Source organism: Neofelis nebulosa, chromosome 17 (genome assembly GCF_028018385.1).
Source record: "Neofelis nebulosa isolate mNeoNeb1 chromosome 17, mNeoNeb1.pri, whole genome shotgun sequence".
Lineage (NCBI taxonomy): Eukaryota > Metazoa > Chordata > Mammalia > Carnivora > Felidae > Neofelis > Neofelis nebulosa.
The window spans coordinates 22998010-23024371 of record NC_080798.1 but is presented as its reverse complement, the minus strand read 5'-3'; the positions used below and the strand labels follow the sequence as shown (position 1 = coordinate 23024371).

Genomic DNA, 26362 nt, shown 5'->3' with positions numbered 1-26362 from the left:
TGAGTGTTTACTATGTGCAGGTATTGTACCAAATCAGTTCTTTATAGACAGTATCCCATTTATTGCTCACACCAACCGTATCTCCAGAAGCCCCCTGAATGGTAACATTTAGCTCTACTGTCCTTCAAGAAGTCCTGCTCTTTGTATCAAATTGAATGAATTTAACACAATGGAATTTTACCTTAGTGGGTAATAGTCTTTCTTGAAAATTTTTAAATTGGTGTTTTTTGATAGCTCATGAAGGATATTGGATACTCAACATAGATGTTATTGCTAAACCCTTTTTCTTTCTCTTGAACCTGAGAGATAGTTAGGCATTATTCAGGTTTTTACCACTGAAGATGTTAAGACTAGGGTTAGTCTTAACTGGAGCTGGATTCACCCCCTAGCCTGACTTCAAAGCCAAGCTCTTTCTGGTATGTAGCCCTGGGCATGAAGCCTTTTTAAATCATTTTATTTTTATAAAAACTTATCCAGAAGGATGATTTTTTCCCCCCTTAAATAGAATAAAGACATTTTATGTTTATAAAATATTTTGAGGGAACATTTTACAAAAGCACTCGAACACTAGAAAATAAAAAAGCTCGCGTGAAAGAATGTAGGTCAGAAGACCTAGGATAAATTCATTGCTTGCTGCTCTTTTGATCAAGGCAATCTGATTTCTCTTAAATTGTGGTTTTCCCATCTTCCTTCTACTTTTTTTGAATAAGGAAAATGTTGATGAGTGACATTTACTATAGGAATATTTTTAGGATGAATAACATAGTATATATAAGTGAAATTCCTTGATATTTTTCAGACCAAATAATTTTTATTAATTATGCTCCTCTTGCTTTATGGGCACGGAGGAGTAAACTGAAATCAATTCCAGGATGTTTTTAGAGCAGTCATTTTTATTATCTGGAGAGCGATTATCTATGTTGCAATTTCTTCTAATTTCAGTTTGGCAATATGTACATGTTTTTAAAAATTACTTGCTGAATTGGTGAGTTTTTGTTATTTTTTTGTAAGTTGAAAACACCCCTTTGCTTTAAAGTTTTGCTGTGCACACACTGGTTTAGCCTGCAGCCTATATTCGCAAGGAACCCTTTGAAAACCTAATTTTCAGAGAAGGTTTGAAAACAGGCATCTGCATGAAGGACTGTTCATTTCCAACAGGTGTAAGAACTGGGTTCATAATGTGGAAACATATGACCATCTCTGCTCCTATATCTTTTGGTTGTTTGAAATTAATTTATTAGGTAGCTCTGTCTTGATATACCTGAAACAGGCTCCAAAGCCACATTTGTATTACCTCTGCCTAGTTTTTTCTAGCTCCTGGTTGATTCTCCCTCACCTTAATCACATTAGTATGAATAACTGAAGGGTTATTACACAGTTTTCAGCTTTAAGTTTTCAGAGGACTGAAGCATCTGGTGGAATTTTGGGTTCATGCTTTCTGCTCTGCAGCCAGAGCTTCTTTCCTCAAGTTTCATTAAATCCCTTCTTCCTTCATTGTAAGTCCCTCTTTCCTCTAAACATCAGGCCCTTCCTCAGTAGTATCTCCTTTATTTACATATTTTATTTAGTTCAGATGATCTTCTACCTTACGTGTGTTCTCAAGACGTGTGTTCTAGTTCTAAAACCAAAGTCCTTGAAAGGCTTAATTCTTTGATAACTGTATGGTTGAATAATGCCACTGCTAAGCTTGGTAAACATAGGATTTTAAAATTTAAAAATACTTTAATATTTAAATTGCTAAAATTGGGTTTTTGATTAGTTTGTCTTTTGATACGTAGTCTACTCGAGGAATTGTTAATTTGTGTGTTCATTTAGTATCTGCTATTTTTTCATCAACAGGAAGAAGGTAGATAATGACTATAATGCCCTTCAAGAAAGACTCAGTACCTTGCCTGATAAGTTGTCTTATAATATCATGGTATGTTTGGTGTGTTGCTTTTAAAGTAGTATGCTGTTTCTTATAAAGATACTATGTAAAGTAAGAAGATGTTTCTTTGCTTTATGTATACTGATTCACAAATTGACAAGCTAATAGTATCTGAAGTAACTACCATAGCAAGAGAAGTTGTTTTACTTTAAAACAATCCACTAATTGTTGTAATAGTTGGTATTTACTTTTTTCTTTTTTTTTCAGATTTATATTAAATTATCACATTTTGGTAACACAAATGGCATAAATGTTAGAACAAAATTTGACAGATTTGGTATGCAAATTTACTTGTGTTAGAAAACTGTAATTAAGACAGAAATATGGCACTTAGTCGTTTCCTGGTAGCCAGAGCAGGAATAGACCATAATGTTGTATAATTCACAGAATTACATCCTAGAACATTGATTTTTTATAAAAAGGTACTGCTGATTTTTGTCTGAGTGATCTTCGTATCGACATAGTGATCTATTTGTGAGCCCTGGATTAGATTCTTTCATTGCATGAATTTTCTTTTTCATGAAGACTTTGTTCTTAATTGCACTAGCCCAAATGGTTTGTAAATGTATTGTTCTTTATTATACTAGCCCAATTATTTTGTAAAATTTGTAGACTCATTAAAGCTATTTGTTAATTCCAGCTTTGTTTAAAAATGGTTATTTTTTTAGAAATAATTTTCAGTTTTTTTAATCAGAGGTATTCTTTATTAACTTAATATTTCATTATTAGTTTGCTTTCATTTAGATTTATGAATGAACACAAAGTATAAACATTCAGAGACAGTGCTAATTTCTCTGAAAGCTTATGTAAATGTGCAGATTGCTTTTCTTGTTTTAACATTGATTTATTAAACTAAAGCAATTTTGTATATGTTTTCCTAGTGTAACTTTAATGTTAAATTTCTATGAAGTTGACATTTTTTCTTAGTGTCAGCACAGAGCTTTTTAATGCTAAGTGTGTCATAAAATGTATTTTTTAGTGTTTTTAATTTTTTTGCCTCCCTTCCTCTCTCCCACATCCATCTCCTCTCTCTCTCTCTCTCTCTCTCTCTCTCTCTCTCTCTCTCTCTCTTTCTTTCAACAATAGGTACCATTTGGCCCCTTTGCCTTCATGCCAGGAAAACTTGTCCATACTAATGAAGTCACCGTTTTACTTGGGGACAATTGGTTTGCAAAGTGCTCAGCAAAGCAGGCTGTGGGCTTAGTCGAGCATCGGAAAGAACGTATGTACCAGTTACAAATGATGTATCCCTGCTGGATGTTTATTAGTTCACAGAGTGCCAAGCTGATACTAAAAGTATTGTTCATGATGTATTAGTCCAGACTATTTGTGATTCCGTTGAACTGTAGGTAGTTTGAGTAGAACCAACATTTGAGAATGTAAGCTGGAGAATGGAACATCTGAGTTGGAAAACCCACCCACATTAGTATGTTTTCAGAAATTACAAAGTATAAAAGTTGTTAATATGTGGTTTTATGAGTAGAAGTTGGGAAGACATAAGATTTGGGGTCATTTTACATTTTATAATTTGTTTCAGGTGCTTTCATAAACTTACTTTTGCTTTTAATTCTTCAGTACACAGAAGGAATTTCCTTTTCTTGTTGAACTAAGAGAGATACCTATTAGCAAAAGTAGAAACAATTTTTAAACATGCTTTTTGGTTTAGAAGAAGTCATATTTTCATCTTACAGAGGAGTCCAGGTGTGGAGAAGTTGCTACCCAAAACAGAGCCCTTATACTTGTTCAGTGATTTGAGGCCTCTGCCTCATTTTATTGAGGTGGTTCTTTAAGTTTTGTTTGTCTGTGATACTGTTTGTTGGTGTATACATATGCACATACTCATGTTGTAATTGGATGGGTTTGGCTTCAGTTCTAGCGTAGTTGCATTTTAAAATTAGATTTATTTAATATCTATGTTTTTATTTCTATAAAGCTTAAATTGATAGTATAATATCACCCCTACCTGCTTTTTAACCTTCTAGTTAAATGTGTGTTTGAAAATAAATTTTTGAGGATTCTTCTGTATAAATGAGGTCATATAGATAAAAAGCGGCTGAGTTTTCTAAAGCTGAAATTATTTCTCTTATACATTTGAGTGAGTACTAGTTAGAGAACTCATTTACTCAGTGAAATTGTGGGATCTATATTTGGATACTCTAATTGCAAATCAACTCCTATAAGTTTATAATTGATAACATATTTTGATCTTTTGTGACACTAATCAGAATCTTATTGTTAGGCCTGTATATAATTTCTAGCAATGGTAATTCTTTTGGCATTACTTCATGAAAATAAGTCATGTACATTAGAGGAAAAAGAATGAGCATAATTCTTTCTTAAAGGCCTTCCTTAGTGGGGAAAGCATTCTTATTTACTAGGGTGGCTCTGCTGATATGAAATCAGTTCATAGTCTGTTGAACGTTGTTCATTTTGATTATCATATGGATATTTCAGCAAAGAAATCTTTAGAAATCAGTTATGACTTCATATATTAATGAGAGAATGCTTCTAGTAGAATAGAGCTCTTGAATAGAGAAGCATGTTTTGGTAAATCATTTTCCATTGTTAAAAATGTTTTTGGGAAATGACCAAACATGACTTTTGGGATCAGTGTTGATAAAAAATAACTTTCAGAATACATACCTATACATTACATTTGAGAACCTATTATAAATTCTGAAAAGTTGTTTTATTCACAGTTTTATACTCATTTTAATAACTAAAGAAAATGTTTAGATATATTGTGATATCTAACTTTTATTAAGAAAAGATACTTTATTTTTCTTATGGAAGAAGAAATATAACAAATTAAACACATAGTCACCTACCTCACTGTTGACAGGGTAATTGGAGAAGGTGGAGGGAGGTCTGCATGTTTAAAAAGTAGTCAAAATTAAGGACAAGAATGGACTTACAAAAGGATTCAGAGGAGGTGTCTCTAAAGGAGATGATCTTTAAGAGTGTCCCATTCTTTTGTGCTCACATCTTGCATTTTTGCCATTTAACATGAATATGATCAGCTTTTTAAAATTTTTTCAAAAATTTTAAGATTATTAGAGTGAAATTGACTTTTTAGTTTGGTATACTGTTCCGTGAATCACGACATAAGTAAAGATTTATTTAACCATTGCCACTATCAGAATATAGGATACAGGATACACCAGTCAGGGCAAACTCCCTCATACTTTCCCTTTGTGGTCACACCCTACCTTTGTAAGACCTGACAATCACTGATCTGTATCTATTACTATTAATTTTACCTTTTCCAGAATGTTGTAACCTTCTGAGACTGACTTCTTTCACTCACCATAATGCCTCACTTAAGTTGTACTGTGTATGAAAAGGTCATTCTTTTTTACTGCTCAGTATTTTGCCATTATATTCACGTACCACAGTTTTTCTATTCATCCATTAGAGGACATTTGGTTTGCTTTCATTTTCTGGAATTACGAACAGAGCTGACATGAACCTTTGTGCTTTGCGTTACTGTTAAATTTCTTTGCTGTTGATAAAACACCTACAAGTTAGATTACTAGGTCATATGGTGAGTGTGTGTTTAGTTTTTAAGAAACTTTCAAGCTCTTTTCCAGAGAAGCTGTATTGTGTAACATTCCCCCAGTCCTAGCAGGTATGAAAGCCCTAGTAGCTTTGTGTCCTCACCAGCATTTGGTGTTAGTTTTAAAAATTTAAGCCATTTCAGCAGATGTAAAGTGGTTTTAATTTGTATTTCCCTAATGGCTAATGATGTTGAGCATTGATTCATGTACTTACCTGTCATTTACGTATCCTCTTTGATCTGTTGAAGTCTTTTGCTCACTTTTAAAAGTTTGGTTGTATTTTGTCTTACTCTTGAGTTTTGAGAGTTCTTCATATATTCTGGATACAAGTTGTTGGTTAAATATGTGATTTGCAAATATTTTTCTCAGGATGCATGTTGTCTTTTTATTCTCATAACAGTTTATTTCCAGAGCAAAGTTCTTAATTTTGAAATCTAGTTTATTTGTTTCTTTTATGGATGATGTGTTTGGTGTCATATCTAGAATGCTTTACCTAATCTCAGTTCATGAAGATTTTCTGTTTTCTTCTATAAAATGTTTATAGTTGAACATTTTATACTTGCATCTGTGACCCATTTTAAGTTAATTTCTGTACAAGGTGTGAGGTTCAAGTCTCAGTATTTTTACGTATGGATGTCCGGTTGTTCTAACGTCATTTGTTGCAAATCCTTTCTTCATTCAGTTGCCTTTGTACTTTTATCAAAAGTGAATTAGTAGTCCACATCACAAAAGGATACCATTTCATACCAACTAGAATAAGCTGTAATTAAAAAGACAGACAATAACTTGTATTAGAGAGGATATGGAAAACTCAAACCTCATATGTTGCTGGTGGGAATGTAAATTGGTGTAGCCACTTTGGAAAACAGTTTGGAATTTTTCATAAAGTTAAACATTGAGTTTACCATATAGTTCTTTTCCACACCTAGGCAGTATACCCAAGAGAAAGTAAAAACATGTGTCTGCACCGAAACTTGTACATGAATATTAGTAGCATTATTCGTAATAGCCAAAAAGTGTAAACAACCTAAATGTCTGTCACCTAATGAATAGATAAATGTGAATGTTGTTTGGCAAGAAAAAGAAATGTGCCTTGAAAACAATATGGTAAATGAAAAAAGCTACAAAAGACTACATATTATATGATTCCGCTTACATGAAATATGTAGAATAGGCAGTTTATAAAACAAAAACTCTATTAGTAGTTACTTAGGGCTAGGAAGGTATGGGGGAAATTGGAGAGAGACTTCATTTCTTTGAAAAGGTTATATTTGGAGATGGCACAAAATTTAAAGGATTTCTTTGAAAAATAAGTATCCCTTCTCCTGTCCCTTAGCATCCATTTGGTTAACTTGGAGACATTACTGTTACCAGGATCATACCATTTTGTGTGTTTGCATCTAAAGACTTATGCATTCCTAACCCATTATATACACACCTACTGAAATGGTAGCAGGTTTTTTTTTTACATCTTGCTATCTTTGTTAATGGCTGCAGAGCGTTGTATGGGTATGACATAATTTATTTAGCTACTCCTTTTTTGATCATAATGATAAATAATAAGATTATCTCCCACTCAACTGACTTCCCTCCTTTTCCCCCATTCTCCTTCACCTTTTCTCCCTCTCTTCCTTCTTTCCATCTGTTTATTGTGGTAAAATGTACATAAAGTTTATCATTTTAGCCATTTTTAAAGGTACAGTTTGGTGGTATTAAGTGTATTTATGGTGGTTGTTTAACCATAATCACTATCCATCTCAAGAACTTTTTCATTTTCCCAAACTGAAACTCTGTATTATAAACAATAACTCCTCATTCCTCTCTCCCAAGTAGCACCCGGTAAGCAATATTCTACTTTTTCTGTCTATGAAATTTGTTTATTCTAGATACCGGATATAAATAGAATCATAATATTTGTCTTTTAGTGACTAGCTCATTTCACTGAGCATAATGTTTTTAGGATTCATCCATGTTGTAGAATGCATCAGAATTTCCTTCCTTTTTAAGGTTGAATTATATTCTATTGTATATATATACATTTTGTTTATCTGTTCTTATGTCAGTGGTCACATTGGTTGTTTTTACCTTTTGGCTGTTGTGAACATGGGTATAAAAAATATCTGTTCAATTCTCTGCTTTTGACTGAGGTATATATTTAAAAATGGAATTGCTAGGTTGTATGGTAATTCTATTTTTTTTGATTCAATAATTTTAATGTTCATTCTTGATATTAAAAATTAAATAGGACTAGATAGACCTATCCTTCGCCTGATATGTATTTATATATCTCAACCAAGAAGACTGCTTGCCAAATGGCTTGCCAAATGACTTGCCAAATGACAAGCACTCCTAATAAAGAACATGGCAAAAACTTCCATTTTTACTAAAATTATCTAACATAGGTCTGAAGGCACTAGTCAATAATTCTGAATAAGAAGAATCATCAGGGGACTTGAGCAGTCACAGAAAATCTTACTATAAAGCTATTGTAATTAAGAAATATATAGACACTGGAACAGAATAGAGAACACAGAGGAATCCACACATGTATGTAAATCTGAAAAAAGACAGAAATGCCATTGCAGGTCAAGAGATAAAGAATAGCTTGTTCAATAAATGCTACCAAGTAGGACTGCCAGGTAGAATACAGGATGCTCAGTTAAATTTAATTTTCAGATAAACAACAAATAATTTTTTAGTATGCATGTCCAAAATATTGCATGGGACATACTTATACTAATTCATTTTTATCTGAAATTCAAACTAAACTGGTTATTTTATGTATTTTTTTATTTGCTAAAATCTGGCAACTCTAGTGCCAGGCCAGTGTTACTCATGTGGACAAAAGTTAAAATGGATTTCTATCTCATTTTCTGAGATGATTCTTTTTTTTTTTCTTTTTTCCACATGGTAGGAGTTTAATCTTATTTTTTTAATTCTATTTAATTTATTTTTTAAATTTACATCCAAGTTAGCGTATAGTGCAACAATGATTTCAGGAGTAGATTCCTTAATGTCCCTTAACCATTTAGCCCCCCCCCCCCACAACTGCTCGAATAACCCCGCTTGTTCTCCATATTTAAGAGTCTCTTATGTTTTGTCCCCCTCCCTGTTTTTATATTATTTTTGCTTCCCTTCCCTTATGTCCATCTGTTTTGTCTCTTAAAGTCATTATATAAATGAAGTCATATGATATTTGTCTTTCTCTGACTAATTTCGCTTAGCATACTACCCTCTAGTTGGATTCACGTAGTTGCAAATGGCAAGATTTCATTCTTTTTGATTGCCGAGTAATATTCCATTGTATATATATATACCACATCTTCTTTATCCATTCATCCATCTATGGACATTTGGGCTCTTTCCATACTTTGGCTATTGTTGATGATGCTGCTATAAACATTGGGGTGCATGTGTTCCTTCGAAACAGCACACCTGTATCCCTTGGATAAATACCTAGTAGTGCAATTGCTAGGTCGTAAGGTAGTTAGTTCTACTTTTAATTTTTTTGAGGAACCTCCATACTGTTTTCCAGAGTGGCTGCACCAGTTTGCATTCCCACCAGCAGTGCAAAAGATCCTCTTTCTCCGCATCCTTGCCAATGTCTGTTGTTGCCTGAGTTGTTAATGTTAGCCATTCTGACAGGTGTGAGGTGGTATCTCATTGTGATCTTGATTTGTGTTTCCCTGATGATGAGTGATGTTGAGCATTTTTTCATGTGTCGGTTGGCCATCTGGATATCTTATTTTCAGAAGTGTCTATTCATGTCTTTTGCCCATTTCTTCACTGGATTATTTGTATGTTGGGTGTTGAGTTTGATAAGTTCTTTATAGATTTTGGAGACTAACCCTTTATCTGTTATGTCGTTTGCAGATACCTTCTCCCACTCTGTCAGTTGCCTTTTAGTTTTGCTGATTGTTTCCTTTACTGTGTAGAAGCTTTTTATTTTGGTGAGGTCCCAATACTTCATTTTTGCTTTTGTTTCCCTTGTCTCTGGAGACGTGTTAAGTAAACAGTTGCTGCAGCCAAGGTCAAGAGCATTTTGCCTGCTTTCTCCTTGAGGATTTTGATGGCTTCCTGTCTTACATTGAGGTCTTTCATCCATTTGAGTTTATTTTTGTGTATGGTGTAAGTAAGTGGTCCAGGTTCATTTTTCTACATGTCGTTATCCAGTTTTCCCAGCACCAGTTGCTGAAGAGACTGTCTTTATTCCATTGGATATTCTTTCCTGCTTTGTCAAAGATTAGCTGGCCATACATTTGTGGGTCCATTTCTGGGTTCTCTATTCTGGTCCATTGATCTAAGTGTCTGTTTTTGTGCCAGTACCATCCTGTCTAGATGATTATAGCTTTGTAAAAAATTTTTTGATGTTGTATTTATTGTTGGGAAAGAGACAGAGACAGAGCATGAGTGAGGGAGGGGCAGAGAGAGAAGTGGGACACAGAATCTGAAGCAGACTCCAGGCTCTGAGCTGTCAGCACAGAGCCCAACGCGGGGCTTGAACTCACAAGTGGTAAGATCATGACCTGAGCCGAAGTTGGACACTTAACTGACTGAGCCACCCAGGCACCCCTGATGATTACAGCTTTGTAATACAGCTTGAAGTCCAGGATCCTGATGCCTCCAGCTTTGGTTTTCTTTTTCAAGATTGCTTTGGCTATTCGGGGTCTTTTCTGGTTCCATACAAATTTTAGGGATTGTTTGTTCTAGCTCTGTGAAGAGCTGGTGTTATTTTGATAGGTATTGCATTGAATATGTAGATTGCTTTGGGTAATATTGACATTTTAACAATATTTGTCCTTCTGTCCAAGAGCATGGAATATTTTCCTTTTTTTGGTGTGTCTTCAATTTCTTTCATAAGCTTTCTATAGTTTTCAGTATAGGTTTTTCACCTCTTTGGTTAGATTTATTCCTAGGTATTTTATGTTTTTTGGGGCAGTTGTAATTTGGGATTGATTCCTTGATGTCTTTTTCTATTGCTTCATTGTCAATGTATAGGAATGCAACCAATTTCTGTACATTGATTTTATATCCTACAACTTTGCTGAATTCATGGATCAGTTCTAGCAGTTTTTGGTGGAATCTTTTGGGTTTTCCATATAGAGTATCCTGCCATCTGTGAAGAGTGAAAGTTTGGCCTCCTCCTGGCCAATTTGGATGGCTTTTATTTCTTTGTGTTGTCTGATTGCTGAGGCTAAGACTTCCAATACTGTGTTGAGTAACTGTGGCGAAAGTGGACATCCCTGTCTTGTTCCTGACCTTAGAGGGAGCTTTCAGTTTTTCCCCATTGAGGATGATGTTAGAGTTGGGTCTTTCATATATGGCTTTTATGATCTTGAGGTACGATCCTTCTATCCCTATTTTCTGGAGGGTTTTTATCAAGAAAGGATGCTGTATTTTGTCAAATGTTTTCTCTGCATCTATTGAGATCATATGGTTCTTGTCCTTTCTTTTATTGATGTGTGAATCATATTAATTGTTTTGCAAATATTGAACCAGCCCTGCATCCCAGGTATAAATCCCACTTGGTCGTGATGAATAATTTTTTTAATGTATTGTTGGATCTGGTTGGCTGATACCTTTTGAGGATTTTTGCATCCATGTTCATCAGGGAAATTGGTCTGTAGTTCCCCTTTTTAGTGGGGTCTCTGTCTGGTTTTGGAATCAAGGTAATGCTGGCCTCATAGAAGGAGTTTGGAAGTTTTCCTTTCATTTATGTTTTTTGGAACAGCTTCAAGAGAATAGGTGTTAACTCTTCCTTAAATCTTTGGTAGAATTCCCCTGGAAAGCCATCTGGCCCTGGACTCCTGTTTTTTGGGAGATTTTTGATTACTAATTCTAATTCTTTACTGGTTATGGGTCTGTTTGAATTTTCTCTTTCTTCCTGTTTCAGTTTTGGTAGTGTATATGTTTCTAAAAATTTGTCCATTTCTTCCAGATTGACCATTTTATTGGCATATAATTGCTCATAATATTCTCTTATTATCGTTTTTATTTCTGCTGTGCTGGTTGTGATCACTCCTCTTTCATTCTTGATTTTATTTATTTGGGTCCTTTCCTTTTTCTTTTTGATCATACTGGCTAGTGGTTTATCAGTTTTGTTAATTCAACCAGCCTCTGGTTTCATTGATCTGTTTTACTGTGTTTTTTTGTTTGTTTCAATAGCATTGATTTCTGCTCTAATCTTTATTATTTCCTGTTTTCTGCTGTTTTGGGGTTTTATTTGCTGTTCTTTTTCCAGCTCTTTAAGGTGTAGGGTTAGGTTGTATATCTGAGACCTTTCTTCCTTCTTTAGGAAGGCCTGGTTTGCTATATACTTCCCTCTTACGACTGACCACCTTTGCTGCATCCCAGAGGTTTGGGGGCTGTGGTGTTATTATTTTCATTGGTTTCCATGTACTTTCAAATTTCCTCTTTAACTTCCTGGTTAGCCCATTCATTCTTTAGTAGGATGTTCTTTAGTCTCCAAGTATTTGTTATCTTTCCAAATTTTTTCTTCTGGTTTCTTTTGAGTTTCACAGCATTGTGGTTTGAAAATATGCACGGTATGATCTCAGTTCTTCTGTATTTGTTGAGGGCTGATTTGTGTCCCAGTATGTGATCTCTTCTGGAGAACGTTCCATGTGCTCTGGAGAAGAATGTATATTCCACTGCTTTAGGATGAAATGTTCTGAATATTTCTGGTAAGTGCATCTCGTCCAGTGTGTTATTCAAAGCCATTGTTTCCTTGTTGATTTTCTGTTTAGATGATCTGTCCATTGTTGTAAGTGGGGTGTTGAAAGTCCCTTACTATTATGGTATTGTTATCAGTGAATTTCTTTATGTTTGTGATTAATTGATTTGTATATTTGGGTGCCTCCACCTTTGGATCATAAATGTTTACAATTATTATTAGGTCTTCTTGGTGGATAGACCCCTTACTTATGATATAATGCCCTTCATCTCTTGTTACAGTCTTTAGTCTATAAGTATGGCTACTCCGGCTTTCTTTTGTTGACCATTAGCGTTATAGATGGTTCTCCATCCCCTTACTTTCAATCTGAAGGTGTCTTTAGATCTAAAGTGAGTCTCTTGTAAACAGCGTATAGATGGATCTTGTTTTCTTATCCATTCTGTTACCCTAGGTCTTTTGATTGGAGCATTGACGTTTAAGAGTGTGTACTGAAAGATATGAATTTATTGCCATTATGTTGCTCGTAGAGTTGGAATTTCTGGTGTTGTTCTTTGGTCCTTTCTAGTCTTTGTTTGCTTTTGGTCTTCTGTATGTATGTATGTATGTATGCATGTATGTATGTTTTCTCCCCTCAGAGAGTCCCCCTTAAAATTTCTTGCAGGACTGGTTTAGTGGTCACAAACTCCTTTACTTTTTGTTTGTCTGGGAAACTTTTCATCTCTCCTTCTATTTTCAATGACAGCCTTGCTGAATAAAGAATTCTTGGCTACATATTTTTCTGATTCAGCACATTGAATATACCCTGCCACTCCCTTTGGCCTGCCAAGTTTCTGTGGATAGGTCTGCTGCAAACCTGATCTGTCTTCCCTTGTAGGTTAAGGACTTTTTTTCCCTTGCTGCTTTCATGATTCTTTCCTTTTTTGTGAATTTGAATATTTTGTGAATTTGACTATGATATGCCTTGTTGACGGTCGGTTTTTGTTGAATCTAATGGGAGTCCTCTGTGCTTTTGATATGTCTTTCCCCAGGGGAAAGTTTTCTGCTATGATTAACTCACATAACACTCCTATCCCTTTTTCTCTCTCTTCCTCTTCTTGGACCCCTATGATTCTGATGCTGTTCGTTTTTAATGAGTCAATGATTTCTCTGATTTTTTTTTTTTTTTTAATTTTTTTTTTTTTCAACGTTTTTTTTTTAATTTATTTTGGGGACAGAGGGAGACAGAGCATGAACGGGGGAGGGGCAGAGAGAGAGGGAGACACAGAATCGGAAACAGGCTCCAGGCTCTGAGCCATCAGCCCAGAGCCTGACGCGGGGCTCGAACTCACGGACCGCGAGATCGTGACCTGGCTGAAGTCGGACGCTTAACCGACTGCGCCACCCAGGCGCCCCGATTTCTCTGATTTTTAAATCGTGCTCTTTTGCCTTCATCTCCCTCGTTTTTTTTCTGCTTCATTATTCTCCATAAATATATCCTCTATATCGCTGATTCATAGCTTTGCCTTATCCATCCTTGCTGCTGTGGCATCCGTTCGAGATTGCAGCTCAGTTACATTTTTTATTTCATTCTGACTAGATTGTACTTCTTTTATCTCCATAGAAAGGGATTCTAATCTATTTTCAACCCCAGCTAGTGTTCTTATTATCATGATTCTAAATTCTGTTTCAGACATCTTGCTTGTATCTGGGTTGATTCAGTCTCTGGCTGTCATTTCTTCCTGCTCTTTCTTTTGGGGTGAATTCCTTCGTTTCGTCATTTTGAAGGAAGAAAAGGAATTAATGAGGTAAAAAAAAATTAAAATAAAAAAATTAAAAACAACACACACACATACAAAAGAATCTAATAAATGGTGCTAGATCCTAGGTGTGTTTTGGTCTGGTTGTTGAAAGGAACTTGATAGATTAGGGAAAAAAGGGGAAAAAAAAGGAAAATGTTTGAAAATTTGAAAAAATGAATACAGTGAAATAGAATAAAATGAAATTAAGAAAGTAAAATAGAATTTTAAAAATTTACAAAAAAGTAAAAAATACAGTAAAAAATTAATATTTTTAATAAAAATTGAAGATAAAAATAAATTTTTCTTTCTGTATTCAAAAAAAGAAATGAAATGAAAAAGGAAAAAAAAAAAAAAAAGAAAGTTGAATAGATGGACCAGCGAAGAGTTTGAAATATGATTGAAATTACATTGTTTTCTCCTGGAAGTCAAACTGAAAAGCAGTTTATAGTCCGTAAACTAAGCTGGTGGAGAGACTTGTGTTCCTTAACAGTGAGGTTGGCCCAGTTGGGTGTGGCTTAGTGTAAGGGCTCTATTCTCCACTAGATGGCGCTGCTTAGCTTACTGGGGTGGATTGTTGTGGCACTTGTAGGTGTGTATGTGCATACATGGGAGGAGTGAAAATGGCGTCACCCAGCTACCCAGTCTCTAGTATCAGAACTCTGTTCTTCCCGATCAGCAATAGCACACCTGTCCTTTGTCTCCGGCTTCCGTCCACTCCCTGCTTTTACACTGTCCGTGACCAAGGAAGGTTGCCAGGCGGCACCTCCCTCCTGAGTTTTATCTCAGATGCAGCTGTGTTTCCCAACCCCTCACTTCCTAGGGACTGAGACTTTGTCCCACTCAGAACTTCTGGGGGAGGTTTCACTGAGCAATGGCTGGGTTCCGGCCACACCCAGGAACATTTAGGGACCAGGCTGCTGCCGATGCCCAGAGACTGCGGCTGGGTGCCAGCCCACCCCAGAAAATGTTCACACGATTGTGTAGCAGGAGTGTTTCAGGGATTATGGAAAATCTCAGCACACATCTGGCACCAGGCCTCACCCTTAACGATCTTGTTCTAGCACCAGCGAATTTAGTTGTTCTCTGGCATCTGCTGGCACCGTTGACTGTGGGGGTCCACATAGCTTCAACCAAATGTCCTCCCAGCAGGGGAACCGTCTGTCCCCTGTGACCCTAGGACCCCAGACCTCACTCTGCTCCTGGGGATTTGCCCTTCCCACAAGAGCACTGCCGGGTATTGAGCTGTGGAGTTTCCAACTCTGCGCTCCCCGTTTTTATAGAGTCTTAGTGGAATCTGAACCCTCTCCTTTTTCCTTGCTGCCTTTTTAGTTCAGTCCCTGCATCTGTTTCCACTTTTCCACTTTCTCTCTAGCTGCTTTTGTGGGGAGGGGTGCTTTTCCCCTACTCTCTCTGCAAGCAAAAACAGCTCCCTGCCCTCTGTGGCTTCTCTGTCCCCCAGTTCACCTCTCTGCGCCACGTACCTGCTGAGTTCTTTGGTTCAGGTTGTACAGATTGTTGTGTTAATCCTCTAATCAGTTTTCTAGGTGTGCAGGATGGGTTAGTGTTGATTTGGGTGTATTTCATGGATGTGAGACACAAAAAAACCTTCCATGCTGTTCCCTGGTAATTCTGTTTTTTACAGAGTCACCATATTATCTTCCACAGTTGTTGAGCCATTTTACATTACCGCAGTGTACAAAAGGATCCAGTTTTTCCACATTCTTGCCAACTCTTTGTTTACTATTTCTTTGATTATAACCATCCTAATGGTTTGATTTGCATTTCTCTAATGACTAAGGATGTTTGTTGAGTATTTTTTGTGTGCTTATTGGCCATTTGTAGAAAAATCTTTGGAGAGATGTCAATTCAAGTCCTTTGCCTATTTTTAAATTGGATTGTCTTGTTGAGTTATAAGAGTTCTTTATATATTTTGAATAGTAGTCCCTTATCAGATATATGATTTATCAGATATATATTTTTTCATTCTGTGGTTTGCCTTTTCAATATATTGATGATGTCCTTTGATGCACAAAAGTTTTAGATTTTGATGAAGTCCAGTTTGTCTATTTTTTTCCTTTTGTTGCTTTTACTTTTAGTGTCCTTTCCAAGAAATCATTGCTGAATCTAATGTTATGGAGCTTTCCTCCTATGTTTTCTTCTAAGAATTTCATAGTTTCAGCTCCTCATTTTAGGTCTTTCATCGATTTTCAGTTAATTTTTGTTTATTGTGTAAAGTAAGGGTCCAAGTTCATTGTTTTGCATGTGGCTATCTAGTTTTCCCAATAGCATTTGTTGAAAAGACTGTCTTTACCCCCACTGAATGGTTTGGCCCTGTTGTTGAAAATTGTTTGGAAATACATGAGGATTTATTTCCAGGTTCTCTATCCTATTTTATGATTTATATGTTTGTCTTAATGCCAGTACTATATTGTTTTGATTACTCTACCTTTGTAGAAAGTTTTAAAATCAATAAGTATGATCTTTGATCTTTTTAAAGACTGTTTTGACTATTCAGGGTTTCTCAAGATTGTGCATGAATTTTGGGGAGGAATTCTGTTTCTGGAAAAATGTTGGGATTTTGATAGGGATCGCATTGAATTTGTAGATTGCTTTGGGTAAAATGACATCTTAACGATATTAAGCCCTGTAATCCGTGAACACAGGATGTCTTTCCATTATTTGTGTCTTCCTTAAATATGTTCTTTCAGCAACATATTTGTAATTTTTAATGTATAAGTCTTGTGCCTTCTAGGCTAAACTTACTACTAAATATCTTTTTAATGCTATCGTAAATGGAAATTATTTTCCTAATTTCCTTTTTAGATTGTTCATTGCTAGTGTACAGAAATGCAACTTATTTTTGAGTGTTAATTTTGTATTCTGCAACTTTGCTGAATTTATTAGTTTTTTAACAGAGTGTATGTGTGTGTGTGTGTGTGTGTGTGTGTGTGTTTGTAATGTTTTGGGTTTCCTACATATAATATATGTGTCAACAGAGATAATTTTACATATTCTTTTCCAATTTGGATGCTTTTTATTTCTTTTTCTTGCCTAATTGCTCTCACTAGAACTTTTAGTACTGTGTAGATACAATAGTAGGCATCCTCATCTTGTTCCTGATCTTTGGGGAAAAATTTTCAGTCTTTCACTATTGAATATCTTGCCAATTTGGGTTTTTCATATATGACTCTTACTATGTTTAGGAAGGTACCTTCTATTTCTAGTTTCCTGAGTGTTTTGTATTGTGAAGTAGTGTTGGATTTTGTCAAAGGCTTTCTCTGCATCAGTTCAGTTTCAGGTGTACAACATAAAGGTTTGACTTACACATGTTGTGAGATGATTACCCCAATAAACTTTAGTTAACATCTATCACCTCATATACATATAATAAAAATAAATAGACAAATATTTTTTATTACTTGTAATGACAACTCTTAGGATTTACTGTCTTAACAACTTTCATATATATCATATAGCAGTGGTAATTTTAGTTACATATTACATTCCTAGTTTATTTCTCTTATAACTAGAAATTTGTACATTTGGACCACCTTCCTCCAATTCCCCCAGCCCCCTATTTGTTGGCATTTTGTTGAGGAATTTTTGCATGTCTACTCATAAGGGATACTAGCCTGTAGTTTTCTTTCAATGTCTTCGGTTGGCTTCACAGAATGTGTTCCTTCCTCTTCAGTATTTTGGAAGAGTTTGAGACTTGATGTCATTTTTTCCTTGAATGCTTGATGGAATTAATCTATGAGGCCATCTGTTCCTGGCCTTTTCATTGTTGGGAGGTTTTTGATTACTGATTCAATTACCTTACTTCTTACAGGTCTATTCAGATTTTCTATTTCTTCTTACATCATTTTTAGTAGTGTGTTTCTAAGAATTTGTCCATCTAGTCATCCAGTTTGTTGGCATTCAGTTGTTTGTAGTATTCTCTTATAATCCGGTTTATTTCTGTAAAATAAATAGAATTGTCTCCACTTTTGTTTCTGATTTTAGAGATTTGAGCCGTGTTTCTGTCTGTCTCTCTCTCTCTCTCTTTTATTTGGCCCATCTGGGTAGAAGCTTGTCAATTTTGTTGGTCTTTTCAAAAAAAGCAACTTTCAGTTTTGTTGATTTTTCTCTATTGTTTTTGTATTCCCAGTTTATTTCCATTTTAATATTAGTTGTTCCTTCTATCTGCCAGCTTTCAGTTTAGTTCAGTTCAGTTTTCAAGTTCCTTTTAAAGCATGCAGTTAGGCTATGATTTGAGATCTTTTTTTTTTTTTTTTTTTTTTTAAATGTTAGGTATGTTTACCAGATATAAATTACTTTCTTAACAGTGCTTTCACTGCATCTTGTAAGCTTTGTTATGTTGTATTTTCCATTTTCATTGGTTTTAAGGAATTTTCTAATTTGTGATTTCTTCTTTGACCCATTAAATCATGTTATCATAAATTTCCATGTATTTGTGAATTTTTCACTTTTCTTTTACTGATTTCTAGTTTCATTGCATTGTGATTGGAAAAAAATACTTTGTATGATTTCAATATTTTATTTTATTTTATTTATTTTAAAGTTTATTTTTTGAGAGAGGAGGAGGGGCAGAGAAAAGGAGACAGAGTATCTGAAGCAGGCTCTGCACTGCAGAGAGCCCAAAGAGGGGCTCAACTCACAAACTGTGAGATCATGACCTGAACCAAAGTCCAGTGCTTAACTGAGCTACCCAGGCACCCTGTTTTATATTTTCTTAAATTTTAGTGCGTTACTGGGTTCAGGAGTAGAATTCAGCGATTCATCATTTACATACAATACTCAGTGCTCATCATAAGTACCCTCCTTGGTATCCATCACCCATTTAGCCCGTCTTCCACCCACCTCCCTCCATAAACCCTCAGTTTGTTCTCTATCATTAAGAGTCTCTTGTGGTTTCCCTCTCTTCTCCTACTCCTGCTTCCCATATGTTCATCTGTTTTGTTTCTTAAATGTCACATATGGGTGAAATCATATGGTATTTGTCTTTCTCTGATTGACTTATTTCATTTAGCATAATACATTCTAGCTTCATCCACGTGATTGCAGATGGCAAAATTTCATTGTTTTTGATGGATGAGTAATGTACCACATCTTCTTTATCCATTGATCAGTTGATGGACATTTGGACTCTCCATAGTTTGGCTATTGTTTATAATGCTGCCATAAACATTGGGGTGCATGTACCCCTTCGAATCTGTATTTTTGTATCCTCTGGGTAGTGGTTCAAAATTTTAAAGACTTGTTCTGTGGTCTATTATATGGTCTTTCTTGGAAATGTCCCATGTCTCCTTAGAAGAATATGTATTCTGTTGGATAGAGTGTTCTGTACATGTATGTTAGGTCCAGTTGGTCTATAGTTTTGTTCAAGTCCTCTATTATTGCTCTTATTTTTTGTTCAGTATTGATGTCTCCAACTTTTATTGGAGGACTATTTTTCTCTTGGATTCTGTCAATTTTAGCTTCATATATTTGACACTATGTTAGGTGTGTATATGTCTATAACCATTATATTTTCTTGATAGATGGAAATTTTTATTAATATAAGATATCCTTTGTCTCTGAAAACTTTTTTTTGATGTAATGTCATATTTTGTCTCATATTAGTATAGTCATTCCAGTTCTCTTTTGGTTACTATTTTCATCAAATATCTTTTCCATCCTTTTAGTTTCAACCTGTTTTGACTCTCTTGTCGATCACATATAGTAGGATCCTGTTTGTTTTTTTTTTTTTTCTTTAAATTTTTTAATCCATTCTGCCAAGCCATGCCTTCTGTTGGATTTATAGTCACTACTTGTAGGGCAGGGTTTACTTTTGTCACTTTTAAAATTTATTTTCTCTGTCTTAGAGCTTTAGTGTCTCATTTCCTTCATTATTGCCTTTCTTTGTGTTTAGCTGATTTTTTTTTCCTTTGTGTTTAGTTTTTTTTTTTTTTTTTGGTAGTAAAATATTTTGATTCCCTTCTCACTTCTTTTGTTAATATTTTATACATATATTTTTTGTGCTTACTATGGATATTACATATAACATCCTAAGGTTATAATAATGAAATCATTTTGAATTCACATTGATTATTGATGACACATATTACATCTTTATACATTATGTACCTGTTAACATAGATTTGTAATGATTTTTTATGCATTTCTCTGTGTATCCTGTAGGAAGTAAAATGTGGAGTTTACAAACCATAATGACAGTAATACTGGTTTTTATTTTTGCCCATGTTTACCTTTAGTAGAAATTTTTTTATCTTTGTATGGCCTTGAGTTATTGTCTAGTGGCTGTTCATTTCAACCTGAAGAATTCTTAGCATTTCATGTAGGGCAGGTCTAGTGATAAGGATCTCCTTCAGCTTTTGTTTATCTGGAAGGATAGTTGGCAGGATATAGAATTCTCAGTTGACAGTTGTTTTTTTTTTTTTTTTTTTTTTTAAATCTCAGCGCTTTAAATATTTCAGCCCACTGCTTTCCAGCCTTCAAGGTTTCTGCTGAGAAATCTGCTTGTATTCTCATTGAGGATCCCTTACATGTGATAAATTGCTCATCTCTTGCTGCTTTCAAGATTCTCTTTCAAAAGTGTGATTATGGGGGCGCCTGGGTGGCGCAGTCGGTTAAGCGTCCGACTTCAGCCAGGTCACGATCTCGCGGTCCGTGAGTTCGAGCCCCGCGTCAGGCTCTGGGCTGATGGCTCGGAGCCTGGAGCCTGTTTCCGATTCTGTGTCTCCCTCTCTCTCTGCCCCTCCCCCGTTCATGCTCTGTCTCTCTCTGTCCCAAAAATAAATAAAAAATGTTGAAAAAAAAAAAATTAAAAAAAAAAAATATAAAAAAAAGTGTGATTATGTGTCTTGATATTGTTCTCCAGGTTTATTCTACTTGTAGTAACTTGAGCTTTTTGGATTTGTCGGTTCATGTTTTTCACCAAATTTGGAAACTTTTGGGCCATTATTTCTTCTAATAATTTCTTTGCTACTTTTTTTCTTTTTGAGACTCCCTTAATTTGTATATTAGTCCACCTGATAATATCCCATATGTCCTTTAGGCTTAGTTCACTTTTTTCCATTGCTTTCTCTGCTCCTTAGACTTGATAATTTCAAATGTCCAATCTTCAGGTTCACTGATTGTTTCTTTTGCTTGCTCAAATATGCTGTTGAATCCCTGAGGTGAATTTTACAATTCAGTTATTATTTCCACTGTAGAATTTCTGTTTGGTTCCTTTTTATAATTTCGGTCTTTACGTACTCTCATTTTGTTAATGCATTATTCTCTTTATTTCCTTTAGTTCTAATTCTTTGAATTTTTCTTTAGTACACCTGATGCCTTTGTTTCTTTAGGAATGGCTTCTAGAGATATATTTTGTTCTTTTCTATGGACCAGATTTTTTTGTCTATTGTATTCCTTTTGGTATCTGATGAAATTTTTAAATTTTGATGGACATTTGAAAAAACAGTCATCTGGATTTTTGGAATAAAGTAGATATGCCCTGAGCCTTCTTATAAAACCCAAAGTGAAAGGTTATGGTGTTTCCTGTGTTTTCTGAGCATGTGTGTTTCTTGGACCTGTGTGGGGATTTTTTTTTAATATTCTGTATACATAGCTGGTATTGAATGTTGTAGTTTACAAAGAATCTCACCTCTACTTCTCTTTGCGGTCTCAGATTGTATGTTGTATGGCTCTATCCCTAATCTCTTGTGCCAGGTTCCTGTGGGCCTGTAGTTTCCCTGTAGCCTCCCTGCAGCTTTCATGATCAGTGCCAGCTATGTTCCCCCAACTGAGGTCTGGCTTAGGTGAGACAGATACCAGTTATTTAGTCAGCCCCTGGACAGATAAGAATGTTGCAAGTAATGTCTGGGCTATTCTCTGTGGTCCAAGGGAAGGAATAGGGTTCTGGGCTGCCACATTCTCCAGACCAAAGCTGCTTCACGTTGGGGAGGAGGTGGCTAAAGGCAAGTAAAAATGCCATGACATTTCCTGCTGTTTTGATTGTGACTTTTTCTTGGTTGGGTGTTTGCTTGGTTGTTGTAGACCTTTGACTGTTTTTCAGAGCTCTTCTAGTTAGTTTCTGATTGTTCTTGAATGTTTTCTGGTTGCAGTGGGCTGGGGAGACAAGGGCTTTTAGAGCTTTTTAGTCTGTAAGTTTGCTCCTTATTGTTTTAAGGGAAGATTTTATTTTCCTTTGGACATGGGAAATTTTTGAGCATGTTTATAATAAACATACTGAGTGATTAACAGTTTAAGAGAAAGAAATGATACAGGATCCTAGATGTGATGGGATTAAATATACAGAAAATGTAGCTTTGGAAAGTATCAATGAAAAAGAGAAAGGAGCAAAGATAGATGAAGAATTTTTGTGTTAGTGAAGTTAAAGGTTCAGATTTTCATAGAAATAAAGTCAAGTTTATTTAGAAGTGTGAGAGGTTAGAGGGTTAGGAAGTATGTGTAGAATATGTGTTGTGGGAAATGTGATATGGCCATCAGCAGTTTTATGATTTATCTTAATGAGGCAATATGTGTGTTCTTGTGTGTCTTCCATGAGGCATACATATTTTAAGTTCATTGATATTTTGTTATAACTTATGATTTTGGCTTTATAGTTTATGATTTGATTTTATCTATATAATACTTAAATATATACTTATGATTTGTGTTTTATCTATATAATAAATGTCTGTAACTTTAAAACATCATGTATTTTCTGAAAACATAATGAAAAAGTAGTAGGGTCTTGCTCAGTCCCCCTTAGCTTCCATTTCCCATTCCCCAAAGGTAATTACTTTTCAGTCTCTTGGCTAATCTTTTGCTCTTTTCTTTTTATCCATATTTCCCAAGTTATTTGTTATATTCTACTTTCTTGACTGTTTTTCAGTTTTATGTAGTATTTGTTAGATCCCTGTCTATAATTAAAGGCTAGCATTTAGATCATTTACATGCTCTTCTCCCTGTCCCTGCTCCCCAAATCTTTTTAATATTATTTTATTATAATTTTTGTTAAATCATTGTTCATGCTTAGATTTAATTCCATTTCAATTATTGTATACCTCTTCATTTGAAGTTAACTGTTTTTTGTTTGTTGTGTAATGACATGTGTCTTTCATTAATTCACTCAAACACTTTGATTTTATTCTTAAGAGACCTGTGTACTGGATGGAGTTCTTCATAGTCTTGTTTCAATTTGGCCTGGCTTCTATCTTGGAAAACAAAACAAAACAAAACAAAACAAAACAAAACAGTCATCTTCCTGGTGTCTTCCTTTACCATTATACTCCTATTTATTCCTTGTTCCCTGGTTCCCATGGCATCTCCTTTCAGGTTTTACTCATTTTGTTGGTGTATATAGCCTTTAGTAACTTTGTGTGTGGGAGATACATGTTTTGAAATTTTGCATGTCTGAAAATATTTTTTGTACTCCAACTTTTTGTAACCAGACTGTTAGAACTCTAGGTTGTTTTTTTTTTAAACAATTTTTCCTTCAGAAATTTGAAGGTATTCTGTTACTTTTTGTCTTATGTATTGCTTTTGCAAAGTCTGAAGCCATTCTCCTTCCTCTGTATGTAACTTGCTTTGTTTTTGTTTTTAGAAGCTCTAGGTTTCTGTCCCTATTCCCCATGATCTGAAATGCCACTGTGATATATATATTGTGTTTCTTTAAAAAAAAATTTTTTTTTTTTTTTTACATTTATTTAGTTTTGAGAGACAGAGAGAGACAGGGTGTGAGCAGGGGAGGGGCAGAGAGAGAGGGAGACAGAGAATCAGAAGCAGACTCCAGTCTCTGAGCTGTCCGCACAGAGCCCGACGCGGGGCTTGAACCCATGAACTGTGAGATCATGACCCGAGCTGAAGTTGGACGCTTAACTGGCTGAGCCACCCAGGTGCCTCTACCTCATTGTGTTTCTTTTAAAATTTGTTTGCAAGGTATTTGATGGGGTTCTTCCAAGGTGAAGATGCATGTCCTGCAGTCCTGGAAAAGTTTTAATATTATTTCTTTAATAATTTCCTTCTCCTGTTATTCATCTCTTTGTCTTTGTTAAAGTTTTGAAGTGATTTCTTTTTATCTTTGGAATCATGAATTTTTAAAAATATTTCTGTACATTTTAATTCCTAGGAGCTCTGTATTTTTGTTTGCTTTGTTATTTTTTGAATGTTCCTTTGGTATAGCATACTGTTCTTGTTTCATGAGTACAGTATTGTTTTTTTTGATTTTCAAATTTTCTTCATGCATTGTTTTTGTTTCCTCTGCAGTGCTTTTATTTATTTATTTGTTTATTTTTACTTTTGTTCTCCCTTTTTTCCTTCTCTCCCTTCCTTACTCTTTGACATTAACAGTGAAGACTCTTCAGATATTTGGTGATCCTTGGCTAACCATTTATACTTAAGAGGTATGCACTGTTAGGAAGCTGTGTGTATGGGTAGAATTTGATTATTAGTCCTTTCTATAGGGAGTTAAGGTGGCAAACTGATTTTCTTTCATTAAGGAATCTACAAAAATCAGCAGTTTTGGGCTTAATCAGCACCCTACAGAAGACTTTTCTAATCTTTATCCTAGTGTTTTGGGAACCAGGCTAGATGTTTCAGGGTTCAGCATGTACACTGTTTTGAGTAAGACTTTTCCTATTTTCTCCTTTGTTCATCACTCCTCCCACAGTCTCTGCAAACCACTGTAGGTTGTAAATCCTTTGTTTAGTCAAGAAAGGGGATATTACCTGGCTGTGCTTTGTGAGGTTGGGGTTTGGAACCTAACCATTCTGTCCAACCTTTCACCCAGATCTTTGTTTTCACCTTACCCTTTCATTCAGAAATATTTCCAAGAGAGGATTCTTTCCAGGCCTGACAGCCCAGATTGACTTGCTGCAGCTTCCCCTGCTGCAGTTAGGTGTTGGCTTTTTCTGTTGAACACAGTCCGTTATCACTTGTCCAGTTGCCAAGATTTGGTTGACATCATTTTGTCTGCTGTATTTCTTTTCTCTTTTCCCATTATCTTTGTCTTTATGCCTTTGATAAAAATACTTAGCTGTTATTTTAACACAGGTATAGGGAAAAAGTAAATATGAAGTGCATGAATTCAATCTCTGTGTTAAAGCAAAAGTACAAACCTTGGGACTAGTTTATGGAGAGATTCTGTACAGAGATCTGTGAACGTTTCCACCAGGGGGAATGTCCTGTTGGAACTGTTGAGAGAATACTGAAAAACTTAAGCACACAAAAGGAGGTGGAGTGGTCACAAAGGATTCAGAAGAGACTTGTTTTTATAGACTGGATCCTGTTTAGCACTTACAAATATATGTAAGAAGACTAGGTAAAAAGACTGCTTTCATGAATGATGTTTGTAACTTTTACTTAGGTTTTGCAAATTTTATTACATCTGTAACTTTATTCCTTTCAAATATGTATAACTCCACAGGCTGTTAACTAAATATTTCTTTTAAATTTTTTTTGAACATTTATTTATTATTGAGAGATGGAGAGACAAAGAGCATGAGCAGGGGAGGGGCAGGACAGAATCCGAAGCAGGCTCCAGGCTCTGAGCTGTCAGCACAGAGCCCGACACGGGGCTCGAACTCACAAACTGAGATCATGACCCAAGCCGCAGTCGATCGCTTAACCAACCGAGCCACCCAGGTGTCCCATTAACTAAATATTTCTAAATATTTGGTCCTACTTGGTGAATAGTATATCGTTTATCTTTAGGTGAAAATGATTCTGCTCAAGTTTTTAAGAGCTTGTAGATTTTCTTTTCTAGTTTCAACATGGTGTTTAGAACTTGCACTATCAATTTGCTTTCAGTCTCCCTTTTCATAACTAGTGCAAAGAATTTCAGCCCGGTCTGGACGAATTATATTATAGATTCTGAATTAGTGAAGATTTAAAAGATACTAGGTTATACTTGCTGGAGATAGTAGGCTGATTTTTGTCAGCGAAACAGGTAATGACTATATTGAATTCTTTCCTTTTGAAATCCTGTAAAATTTTTTCTCATTTTTAGTTAAAATTATCATTGTTTGAAAACGGCCTTTATTCTCCTTTCTTTCAAATAATTTCTTTCCCAGATTTACTTGTTTTCATTTTTCATTTTTTTTTTTTTTTTTTTTTTTGGTATATGTGGAGCCACAGGTATTCTGTTTTTTGAAAGTTTGTGTTAGCCACTTGTATGAAAGACTGATGTTAGTACCTTGTTTTTCCTAACCGAAATAAAGCTGAATAGAAATTTTCAGTTTTATGAAGAATGGCGAAAAGCAAAAATAGCATTTAAAAGTGTTTATTTTGCAGCAAGCCTTTATAGAGGCATCATGTACCCTAAACACCTCCAAGCACCTTCCCTGGGAATGGTGCTGAGCCTTAAGCCATCATAGCTTTGTACTGTGTGGGCAAGTGTGCTTTATCTCAATGTATTTTGTGCATTCGGTAGCAAGGTATG

The 26362-nt window shown here is 35.3% G+C and overlaps 1 protein-coding gene across 4 annotated transcripts in view; it reads left to right on the top strand.

The window, feature by feature from the left end:
* URI1 (URI1 prefoldin like chaperone) overlaps positions 1-26362 on the top strand; it is a 125936-nt gene that overhangs the window by 58760 nt on the left and 40814 nt on the right. For all 4 annotated transcript variants that reach the window (XM_058708178.1, XM_058708179.1, XM_058708180.1 and 1 more), the window contains 2 exons: positions 1840-1918; positions 3014-3149. In XM_058708178.1, the coding sequence (XP_058564161.1) occupies positions 1840-1918; positions 3014-3149 (215 nt within the window). The remainder of the gene's footprint in view (positions 1-1839; positions 1919-3013; positions 3150-26362) is intronic.